The following is a 12,515-nucleotide window of genomic DNA, read 5'->3' as shown; positions in this document are numbered from 1 at the left end:
ACAGATACTTCGTCTTGCTACGACTAACCTTCATTCCCCTCCTTTCCAGGGCAAACCTCCACGCCTCTAGCTTCTCCTCCACCTGTTCCCTGCTCTCACTACAGATCACAATGTCATCTGCAAACAACAACAAACAAATCTTGTCTAACCTCGTCTGTCATCCTGTCCATTACCATAGCAAACAAGAAGGGGTCCAGAGCTGATCCCTGATGTAGTCCCACCTCCACTTTGAACTCCTCCATCACACGTCACCGCTGTCTTACAGTCCTTATACATGTCCTGCACCACTTGAACATACTTCTCTGCTTTTCCAGACTTCCTCACACAAAACCACAGTTCCTCTCTGGGCCCCCTGTCGTAGGTTTTCTCCAGATCTACAAATACACAATGCAGCTCCTTCTGACCTTCTCTGTACTTCTCCATCAACATCCTCAAAGCAAATACTGCATCTGTGGTACTCTTTTTTTTTTGGGCATGAAACCATAATGCTGCTCACAAATGTTCACCTCTGCCCTCAGTCTAGCTGCAACTACTCTTTCCCATAGCCGCATTGTGCGGCTCATTAGTTTTATTCCTCTGTAGTTGCCACAACTCTGCACGTCTCCTTTGTTCTTAAAAATGGGCACCAGCACACTTCTTCTCCATTCCGCAGGCATCTTCTCACCATTTAAGATCCTGTTGAACAACCCAGTCAGTAATTCTACTGCTACCTCTCCTAGACACTTCCAAACCTCCACAGGTATATCATCAGGACCGAGTGCCTTTCCACTCTTCATCCTCTTCAGTGCCCTTTTCACTTTGTCCTTACTAATCTTTGCTACTTCCTGGGCCACAACAGTCACCTCTTCTACTCTTCGTTCTCTCTCATTTTCCTCATTCATCAACTCTTCAAAGTACTCTTTCCGTCTTTCACACTACTGGCATCTGTCAACACACTTCCATCCATATCCTTTGTTACCCTAACTCGTTGCACGTCCTTCCCATCGCTGTCTCTTTGCCTTGCCAACCTGTATAGGTCATCCTCTCCCTCCTTACTGTCCAACCTAGCATACAAGTCATCGTAAGCCCCTTGTTTGGCCTTCGCCACTTCTACTTTCACCTTACGCTGCATTTCCCTGTACTCCATTCTACTTTCTTCAGTCCTCTCAGTGTCCCACTTTTTCTTAGCTAACCTATTTCTCTGGATCCACTTCTGCACCTCCTCATTCCACCACCAAGTCTCCTTACCTTCTTTCCTTCCAGATGACACACCAAGGACTGTCCTACCTGTCTCCCTGATCACATTTGCTGTAGTTGTCCAGTCATCTAGAAGCACATCCTGACCATCCAGAGCCTCTCAACTCCTTCCTGAAAGTCATACAACACACTTTCTTTTTCAGCTTCCACCATTTCGTTCTCTGCTCTGCCTTTCCATCTTTGTCTTCCTCACCATCAGTCATCCTACACACTACCATCCTATGCTGTCTGGCTACACTCTCACCTACCACTACTTTGAGGTCGCTGATTTCCTTTAGTTTACACCGTCTACACAAGATGTAGTCTACCTGTGTACTCCTACCTCTACTCTGGTAGGTCACGATATGTTCCTGCCTCTTCTGGAATAAAGTATTCACGACAGCTATTTCCATTTGTTTGCAAAGTAAACCACCATCTGTCCTTCTGCGTTCCTCTCCTGGATACCAAACTTGCCCATCACCTCCTCATCACCTCTGTTTCCTGCACCAACATGTCCATTGAAGTCTGCACCAATGACAACTCTCTCACTTCTAGGGATGCTCTGCCTCATTTCATCAAGGTCCAACCAAAAGTTTTCCTTCTCCTCCAGCTCACATCCTACCTGTGGCGCATACCCACTAAGAACATTGATCATCACACCTTTGACTCCTAGCTTCAGGCTCATCACTCTATCTGACACTCTTTTTTACCTCCAGGACGTTCCTAACAAACTCCTCCTTCACGATAACTCCTCTTTCTATCTACACCATGATAGAACAACTTGTACCCTGCTCCTAAACTTCTAGTTTTGCTCCCTTTCCATCTGGTCTCCTGAACACAAAATATGTCCACCTTCCTCCGCTGCATCATGTTAACCAGCCCACCTTTTCCTGTCATCGTCCCAACATTCAAAGTCCCTACGCTCAGTCCTAGACTATTGGTGTTCCCCTGCTTTTTCTTCCTACAAACATACCTTCCTCCTCTCCTTATTCGACCAATGAAAAAAAAGTCTTTTTACCTCTGCCACATGTGAATTTGGACAGGCGTGAGTTATCGTTGTCAGTAGTTGTTGGTGTAATTATCTGGAAGATGATGAAACTGCACAACCAAAAAGCCATTCATTGTTATGTACTGCCTTGTTTTTGTCAGCTAAAACCAACACAATGTGAACAAACACACAGCTCAAAATTCCACATTTTTTCTATGGTTGAGGTTTGCGGTCTCTAAGTGCTATTCTAGCTTCACATTTTCTTTTCCACAGGCGAGCACAAGTGTAAGATGTTCATTTGCTTTTTCATTTTGTTTGAAGGAGTAGCAAATTGTTACAACCCAACTGAGAAAACAGATGACTACCCGTTACTTTGTTTTAATAAACCAAGTGCTGACAAAATTTGGATATTGAACGTGATATTGTGAGCAGATCATTGACAAGGTTTTATTTTTTTTTAAAAGTCTAATTAATGTATGAAGTTCCAACTGGAGTGGCTAAATTGGTCAACCATTTTATGATGATCATTTCTGTGAATAAAATATCAAAGCTTTCATCTTTGTGGAAACAATTGCTCATTGAACTTATATGACCTCACCTCAGGAGAAATAAACTTGTTACGCAATCATCAGCTTGTATTTCAACTGCCTCCTTGCAAGCAAGTTTGTATTCTGGTTTTTCCTGTCTTGTCTATAAAAGCTGAGTTGCCCGTGTTTCCTTCTGTCTTAGAGCATTTTGCCCAATCAGAATATTTTGTCCTGCGACATTATAAATGAAGAAAATTAGACTTTTCTTTTCACCATGTGGCAGGATCACTCCCTTAAAATGTTCCATTATTAACAAAGTGTAATGAACCCATATCACCTGGTCAACTCGGGTCAGCGTCAATAAATATTTGAAGTTGACTTCCCATGCACCATCGGTCCATTGATCTTCCACTCTACCCGGGAGAAATAACAACAAAACTGCTAACTGCTGCAATATGTACACTCTGCTGACTTTGCTGTTACTTTCAAATTTCATATTCAACACTTCTGAAGTGCCTATATCATAGGATGAAAAATGTATAGAATAAAAAAAAGCTGGTAAGCTGTGCTTAAGTGAAGAAAATCTGAATCTAATATATCTGAAATGACAGCCATTTTCAGGAGCTTTAAGGCAAGGTCACAGTCAAGGTTGCGTTTTTCTTTCTACTATGATTTATCTTCCCCTTTGTGCCATTCCTGTTTGGCTCGTCCACTGCGTGTGTTTTTGAGTGAACCCAAACAGCCTTAAAGTTATGCAATGGCCAGTGGTTACAGGGCAGGCAAGGCTACAGAAAGTCATCCTGCCCTCATGTCACTGTGGTAATCATTGAGTAAACATACTTTCTTTTTCTTTTTTTGTCAGAGGGGACTCAGACAACAGACACAAGGGAATGTTTTTCTATGGCTATATATACTATGCTTTTGGAGCTTCCAGACTGAAATGTTTCGATGAGGCTGTTACATAATCCATATTGCTTTTTACCACAATGTTGTCTTACTCATGCCTCAGCTAAGTGTGAATAACTGCACAAATCACACTTTTTGACCAAAACCTTTCCAAGTATTGTGGATAAGGTGCATTTAAAAAAATCTTTAGATATCTTGCTCTGATATACGGCTCTATTAACTTCACGGTAGCGCTCATAATGAAATTGACTAAGCAGCTTGTAGTACTGCATAAAGTGTTACATAAAAAAACGATTTGTTTGACAGCTCTCACTGAATGAACCAATAATCAGAACAACTAGAAAGTTAATGCAACTCAGTGGACAAGCAGCAGTTTGACAGATAATGAACAATTCTTCAAAAAAGAGGATTTAAGATGTTTCTTGTCACTCTCATTTGAAGTTTACTGTCCAGCTAAAAAGAAGATAACCTATCCTTTGAGTCCCACAATGCAAATGCATAAAACATTAAACGTAACATACACATAACATTATAATAACCATAGCTCAATGCTAACAGATAATGCCAAACAGCGTAGATGGGCGAACATATAAATGGTGCATCAACACCACAGTAGACAGACAATCTACCAATATTTACAGGCATATAATCTTTATGCTTGGGAAACGAAAATTACAAATATTATTGTAGTTACTGAGTCACTTACACTAGTTGTGAAACTACTTATTCATTTGTGTCTGCATTATACTGCTCCCAGAGGTGAGGGGGTTGTAAATCAGATAACCATAATCCACACATACTGCCAGCAATTTTGAATGACTTTCTGACTGGATGACTTATGTAACTTCTCAAAAATGCATCATTCTTTATGTTGTCATCAGTGGTTTTAAGCCAGGGCAATTAGCACGCTACTTTATTTGCCTTTGATGACATCACCCTGTACTTGTGCTGACATTGATGTTATTGTGTTGACGCTAAAGAATGGAGTCCTGAACTTCTATAATCAGTGCACACTCGTATTATTATACACAACGTTTTGGAAGCTGATGAGACCATTGCCACTTAAGAGTTATCCTCTGGATGCATGCACCATGAAACAACATGGATGATGACAGGCTTCAACTCTTAGAGGCTCCGTCCTCTGACAGAGACTCAGGTGCGTTGCTACACTTTGAAAAGTTTCCTCATGGAAACATATTTTTCAGTCATTAGAGGTTAGTTAATGCTGTAAGTCCACCAATGGCAATTTTACCACTTTTCCATGGGAAATTACCATAAATAATTAATTCCTTGACATTTAATGGCTAGATCTGCCAGAGCAGTCATTTTGACTGTTCTCAAAATTTGATTTGTTGTTACTCTGTTTACATAGATCATTGATGTTCCTGGCCTTTTGACTTTTCCTCTCTCTGTATGTATATATGACTGCCCTGCCATTTTATTGTATTAAAAATTGAAAAATATTTAGGAGCAATTACTACTTTACCTCCACGACCGTAAATTTAACTGCTCTATTCATTTCAATGTACGTCTTTCGCGTTGCGGAGCCTGAGAGGCGCTAGGTTGCGCCGCTGAGCTTCCCCAGTTGGCCCTGCTAGGCTTCTGTAGCAACTACCATTCAGCGCAGAGGCATTTGGCTTTGGTTACAAGCTAGATCACCATGTTGAATAAAAAAAAAAAACCTATACAAGAGAGGAGACTTCACAGCTACATTCCGAGAAGCTGACAGAGTCTGACGAATCACGATGAATGGTTGCTGGATTGCTCAGCAGTTTTAGACAGCAAGGCATGGAGGCAGGTGCACAGTCAAGAAAAGTAATGTAATTTAACAAAAACAAAAAGGCAAGCAAGGTAGGCTACTTGGATATTAAAAATTACTAAATAAACAAAGAACAAAAACAAAAGTGTTTTTAAGTAACTAATCTAACACAAGAAAAAAGACTTGACTGGGATAAAGACACAAAACTAACAGCAAGACGTGACAAGAACCAGATGTGGACAATCAACCAAGAACGACTACAGATAGCTGGGAACTAAACACACACAAGAAAACACCTGGACAAAACACACGTGGCTGAGGGAGCTGATTGGATGACAAGGGGCCGCGATGACAAGCATAGGTGGACATGATAAAACGTGACTAGACGGACCATGACAACGGGCACACAAGGAAAAACATGACAACCAAAATTGAACTAAAACCAAATCAACAAAACGTGGATCATAACAGTGCCGCACACTATCTTGTACAGTGGCAGTTACAAAAAAAATCTCTGCACATACAGTGAGGAAAATAAGCATTTAAACACCCTGTGATTTTGCGAGTTCATCCACTTAGAAATTTAAAAAAAAAAAAATAAATAAAAAAAAAAAATAAAGAAATTATGGAGGGGTCTGAAATTTTCCTCATAGGTGCATGTCCACTGTGAGAAGAAAATAGAAGAGGGTAATGATGACTGTCAACCTCCCTTGGACTGGGGCTCCATGCAAGATTTCAAATTCGTGGGGTATCGGTGATGCTACGAGGAGGAGCTCCTCAATGACCTGAAGAGAGCTGGGACCATTGTTACAAAGGTTACTATTGGTAATACACGAAGACTGAATCGTACGCAAGGTTCCCCTGCTTAAGTCATCACATGTCTAGGCTTGTTTGAAGTTTGGCAAAGACCATCTGGATGATCCAGAGGAATCGTCGAAAAAAAGTCATGTGGTCAAATGAGACCAAAATTCACTTGCCATGTTTGGATGAAGAAATAGGACGAGTACCATTCCAAGAACACCATCCCTAATGTTAAGCGTGGAGGTGGAAGTGTCATGCTTTGGGGCTGTTTTCTGCACAGGATGACTGCACCGTATTAAGGAGAAGATGAACAGGGCCAAGTATTGTGAGATTTCGGCCAACAACCTCTTTCCCTCAGTCAAGTGTTGAAGATGACTCGCGGTTGGGTCTTCCAAAAATGACAACGAACCAAAGCACACAGCCAGTGTAATCAAGAAGTGGCTCCGTAAGAAGCATATCAAGGTTTTGGAGTGGCCTAGCCAGTCTCCAGACCTAAATCTAAAAGAAAATCTTTGGAGGAAGCGGAAACTTTGTGTTCCTCAGCACAGCCCCAAAACCTGAAGAGAGCTAGAGAAGATCTGTATGGAGAAGTGGGCCAAAATTCCTCCTGCATTGTGAGCAAACCTGGTAAAGAACTACATACATACAACATATGACCTCTGTAATTTGTAAACAAAGGCTTCGGTACAAACTATTAGCTATAATCATTATTTTCTCATGTGTTCAAATACTTATTTTCACCACTAACATACAAATACATTCTTTAAAAATCATACAATAGAATTTTCAAATTTCTTATTTTATATTGTGACTTTCACAGTGGACATGCACCTATCAGGAACATTTCAGACGTCTCCATAATTTCTAAGTGGTTGAACTTGCAAAATTGCAGGGTGTTCAAATACTTATTTTCCTCATTGTATCTAATAAGTAACTATTTCTGTCAAATAAACACAGTCACCGTGAATAAAATACAACAGAATAGAATAACACAGATCAATTACTATCCATGCCAATTACCATTTCATGACCCTAAAATTAAATTGCACCTTCCATCCATGTATTTTGCATCACACACAATTTGATGATTACTTACCTGTCAATTATAGAAACCAGAGAAATCACCTCCTTTGTGGAAGATTGTGTTGTGTGGACACGAAAAAGAAAGGCTGGCAGTAATGACACCCAACCCACAAAGAGGTGTCGTGGCATGGTCCCAAATACCAGTGAACCTAAACAGGTAGCAGTTGATTCTATACCTATAAGTGAAACCACGTCGAAGGTTGACACAAAATCACAGCGTCTCAAAAAACACACCAGCTCTGCTGACCTTCACATGTCTGTCAATGCCGTACCAGCGAGAGGGACGAGGAGAAAGTTGAATGCAACGACAGAGATCCTCACAAGCAGGCAGAGAGGTGAACAACCTGATGAGTCAGGGAAGGGTATACGGTCCAAGGTGACCATGAGAAAGTCCAACACAAGATCAGCGACTCTTACAAATAAGTCTGATGCCTCCAAGAAGGCTAAAGAAAAGAGGAGAATGATGAATGTTGAAGCAGAGTCCAGTAAAAAGAAGCAGAATGGTAAACCATCTGAAGGGTGCTTGAAGACGCGTAAAAGCACCAGAGGAAAGTCCACCAAAGAAACAGAGATACTTGCAACGAAGCAGAGAGGAAAACCAACCCAAGAGACTGTGAAGGCTGTGCCGACTAAAGGGAACAGGAGAAAGTCCAGCAAACAAACAGAGACCCCCACAAAGAAACTGAAGGGTAAACAAATTGGGGAGTCTTTGAAATCTGCGCCTTCTAAAAGGAACGGGAGAAAGGCTGGCAGAAAACGAGAGACACTTACACAGAAAAGGAAGGCTAAACAACCTGAGGGCTCTAAGAAAGCTGTGCAGCTGACAAGGACAAGGAGGAAATCCAACACTGAACTAGGACCCTTTGGGAAAAAAACAACTAAACCGAGTGAAGGACTCATGAAAACCACCTCACCTAGAGCCGCCAAGAGAAAGTGTGTCACTAAACCAGAAACTCTCATGAAGAAAACCGAATCCACTAAGTTGTCGAAAGAGGATGTGCTGGTTAAAAGGACAAAAAGAAGATCGGGCAAAAGACGAAAGACCCTTTCAAAAAACCTGAGGGGCAAAACAACTGAGGGGCCTGTAAAAACCATCCCAGCCAAGGAAACCAATCGAAATAATAACTCAACTCTAGAGACCCTCTCAAAGAAGGAGAGTGAAGTACCCACTGAGCTGTCTCTGGTCTTTTTTGGGGAGACCACAAAAGAGGCCAGTTCCGAGGAGATGACTTTGATGAACAAGAGCAGCGATATTACAGCCAGGTTCAAACGCTCATCAACCTCCCAACAGGCTGCAACCAATCGAGGTAAACTGCAAATTCTCATTTCCATTCATTTCATTTCCGAAAGGAAAGAAAAGCACAACAAATAATTGAGAAGTTCTTCAATTATTTTTGGGTCAAGTCTGGTTTACTTGAACCAAAGTCTCGGTCAACAAACTCTAACAAGTGCTTGTGTCTCTGTAGCCTTCTTTGTACAGAAATATCAGCAGGTAAATAAGCTTGGTGAAGGAGGCTTCGGATCTGTATATGCTGGTTACAGGAAAAGTGATTGTTTTCCGGTAAGTGTTCATTATGTGTCCGCCCCAAAATGTTTTGTTTGCTTTGATAAGCAAATATCAATCACTCTATCCCATAGGTGGCGATTAAATACATACCCAAAGAGGTCAAAAGTGTCCCATTGGTGAGTGCTTTATCTGACTCCACCGACATGGACACATAACCTAGGACAATATGAATCTAATCTAAATAGACATATATAAAAGCAAAATAAAAGGACAGTCCACTATGGGGAATTGTTTTGGGAATAGACACATGTCAAAGGTCGGATGACTACGGATCACTCTCTCTAACGTAATCTTGCTGTAAGAACAATTTGGCTGTTTTTTGTTTGTTTGATTGTTTTTAAACATTTGGGCAGGGACCAATTGGAAGTTTTGAGTTTTGAGCATGTCAGGTCTTACCACAAGTACAGAGTTGAGTGTGTGGAGGTAAAGGAGATATATAGGTTGATATTAAGCAAATGTTGTTAAACACTTCAAGCTCTAGTGTCATTTGTTAATGACCATGAATGGAAGGGACCTTGTACCTCAAACGATGATAACATTTAGGGTAAAAGTCCTGAAATAAAGGTCACATCTGAGTTACGAGAGGTCACAGTGGTAATCAAAAAAAATAAAATAAAACTGAATTCGTACTGAACATTTTCCCTCAAACTTTGTTTTCAAAAAATCTGATAGAACATCAATGGATTGAAGAAGGACATCCCCATCGAGGCATTGCTCATGCTACAAGCGTCAAACAAAAAGAACTCTGATGGGAAGTCTGCAGTTGTGTCTTTGTTGAACAAATATGATCTGGAGCATGAGATTGTACTGGTCATGGAGAGGCCAGTCCCGTCTGTGGACCTGTTCACTTATGTTACAAGATGTAGGATTGGTGCCCTGCAGGAGTGTGAGGCAAAGGTACTAAGAATACATGGAGCACACATACAGCGATTAAGCCACATTCCTATTCAAATTGGTCAGTTCAGTTTTTCAGAGAAAATAAACACACAGGATTACAAGTGACATCAATATCCCATAAATAAGTGGCGGTTAATTAAAAAAAAATGTTTCATACCAGTTACAAAAATGGTTCAATGACCTCGTCTAACTGAACCAAAGTTAAGAATGAGTTTTTTTGCCTCAAATATTTCCCCTTTATTTTTGGGGTCACGACTGGATTTGTCAGTTCTGCTTTTGTGTATCCACACACGACTTCATCTATGTATCCTCTTCTCAGAACATCATGAAGCAGCTGGTTGTTGCAGCTATCAACATGCATGATGTGGATGTTTTCCATCGAGATTTAAAGCAAGAAAACATTCTTTTGGAGGCCACTTCCGGTGTCCCTCGTGTGCGAATCATTGATTTTGGATGTAGCTGCTTTGCAAGCAACGAGCCTTACCGGGACTATAATGGTAGGACACCTGACTCCTGTTCTTTAAAATGGAAGTCAATCTTAAACATTTCTTGACAATAATATATTATATGTGACCTCACTAGTCTGAACATGACATTCTGATTAATATTATATTTGTGAAATATGAGTTATGAAGCAAAATCCAGACGTTTTTATCTATCTCAGGGGGCGACCATTTTGCCACTTGCTGTCGAATAAAGATGACATCACAGTTGCTCAGGGCTCAGACGACCAATCACAGCTCACTTGTTTTCTCAAGCTGCGCTGTGATTGGTTGTTACCTGAGACCGGGAGCAGCTGTGATGTCATTTTCACTCAACAGCAAGTGGCAAAATGGCCGCCCCCTGAGATAGATAAAAACGGCTGGATTTAGCTGCTTAACTCATATTTCACTAACACAATATTGAACAGAAAACCATATTTAGACTAGTGGGGCTGCATAGAACATATCATTGTCAAAAAAATGTTTTTGGGTTGACTTCCCAAGCATCGAGTGAAGATTTAGTCATCAATTAATACTTTGTTTACCTCCATGTGTCTTGTCCTTGTAGGCACCTTATGTTATGCTCCTCCAGAGTATGTTCTAAGGCAAACATACAGTGCCGGTCCAACCACTGTGTGGCATCTTGGTGCGCTTCTTTTTGAGTTGATGGCTGGAAATAAGCGGTTTGACACAGTCATGTTCCTTTCCCAGATGCTAAGATTGAATCGGGTTCTATCTGAAGGTAAGGTACGGTTAATGGTATATGGTCATTCTTGTTCTTTACATGTTGCCGAAAACAATTGTACCTTACGCCACTCACTCTCATATCAGAATGCGAAGATTTCTTGTGGAAATGCTTGAATTTGGATCCAGAGAAGCGGGCCACACTGGAGCAGATGCAGCGGCACCCGTGGCTCATATGATGCTACACAACATTCGACACCCTTTCCCATTTCCCAATGGCACTGGGAATGGGAATAGCAGTTGGTTTAGATGTATGAGAAAGCAATTTATAAAAGCAATTAATAAAGGGAAAGACATTTCAAGGAAAAAAAACTAGTTGATTAGATGAAAATGCTGTTCATCTCATCATTACCATTTTGGGGGCATGTGGAATAGTAAAGTACAAAGTGCTTGGCTTGGTCAGCCAACACTTTAATACTAATCATTGAACAAATATCGGATAAAACTGCACCAATGGAAGCATTCATGCTAATGTCTTTGGTCACTCCTGTTTACAAGTTTGGTCATCAGTGTAGCAGTTTGAAGCTCAGAAATACAGATTTATAAGTGTACATACCTAATGACAATTATAATAATTAATAATATTTTTTTATCTGAGAGAGAGCCTCTCATAACATAGCTGCTTCTATATTAAACATTAGCGCTATCATTAAATAAATATGTATTGCCAGAAGTCAGGATCTTGATGCGATCTCTGGCTTCAAGAAACATGGTTCGTTTTATTTTATTTTATTTTTCTTCATTGCACCTTGTGTAACTAGTTATTTTCTATTACTTGCACCATAATATGCCTTCAACCTGAAACAAATTTTTGGTTTGATAGAAGTGGTTGTATCTGTATATGGTTTTTATTTGTTAACAAGCATGTATGCATGCGTGCTTTCCTGTTCCTTTTCTATCTCCACAATGATTAGTAGGTCTGTTCATTTATACCAAATTTCCTCCTGTTGTAAGTACGAGAGCCAGTGGTGCAACAAACTAAGTTATCACTCACTTGGCCACATTATTTTGACATGATATATAGGCTATTCATTATATCTATATTTAATGTCTTACTACGACTGCACAGCATACATATTTCATGTACAACACGGTGGAATGATGCGGAGGATCTCAAGCATACGGCTTGCTGCCAAAGCAGGGATGCCTTCCACCACCACTCCACCCACCGCCGCCTCTGCCTCGCAGTGTTCGACATAAATATAACGCCTGAAGGTGGATGTTTTTGTTGTGTGTCCCGGCCTTCCTTCCCAGTAGCTAGTGAGCGAGCTGCACTAATGCTTCTGCTTCCAGCCCAGCGGGAGGAAGTGTGATAGACTGAGCAATGAGTCAGCCAATATGAAATGATGTTCATCTCGGGGAGAGATCATTATCAAATGAGGGGGAAGGAGAGTAATGAGTCGGTGTCCAGGCTGACATGAGCAGCAATTTTCAGATACAAACCTGCCACATGAATAGGATTTTCTGATGACCTTAAATAAGGTCTAATTGGGGTGATATTGTTTTTTTGTGATGTTATTGTAGAGATGTATACAACTTCATTGCA

The 12,515-nt window shown here is 40.8% G+C and overlaps 1 protein-coding gene across 1 annotated transcript; it reads left to right on the top strand.

Annotated features, from left to right (window-relative positions):
* The first annotated feature begins 4,734 nt into the window (after nucleotides 1–4,734).
* LOC147181707 (uncharacterized) lies at nucleotides 4,735–11,198 on the top strand. The gene is made up of 8 exons (XM_086086633.1): nucleotides 4,735–4,792; nucleotides 7,306–8,586; nucleotides 8,746–8,840; nucleotides 8,918–8,962; nucleotides 9,519–9,743; nucleotides 10,063–10,240; nucleotides 10,794–10,967; nucleotides 11,057–11,198. The coding sequence occupies exons 1-8, from the start codon at nucleotides 4,738–4,740 to the stop codon at nucleotides 11,146–11,148; spliced, it is 2,145 nt and encodes a 714-aa protein (XP_085942759.1). The 5' UTR covers nucleotides 4,735–4,737; the 3' UTR covers nucleotides 11,149–11,198.
* The last annotated feature ends 1,317 nt before the right edge of the window (nucleotides 11,199–12,515 follow it).

The sequence above is a fragment of the Leptonotus elevatus genome, chromosome 1 (assembly GCF_054856555.1).
Source record: "Leptonotus elevatus isolate MCC_2025b chromosome 1, RoL_Lele_1.0, whole genome shotgun sequence".
Taxonomy (NCBI): domain Eukaryota; kingdom Metazoa; phylum Chordata; class Actinopteri; order Syngnathiformes; family Syngnathidae; genus Leptonotus; species Leptonotus elevatus.
This window is presented reverse-complemented; position numbering and strand designations above follow the sequence as displayed.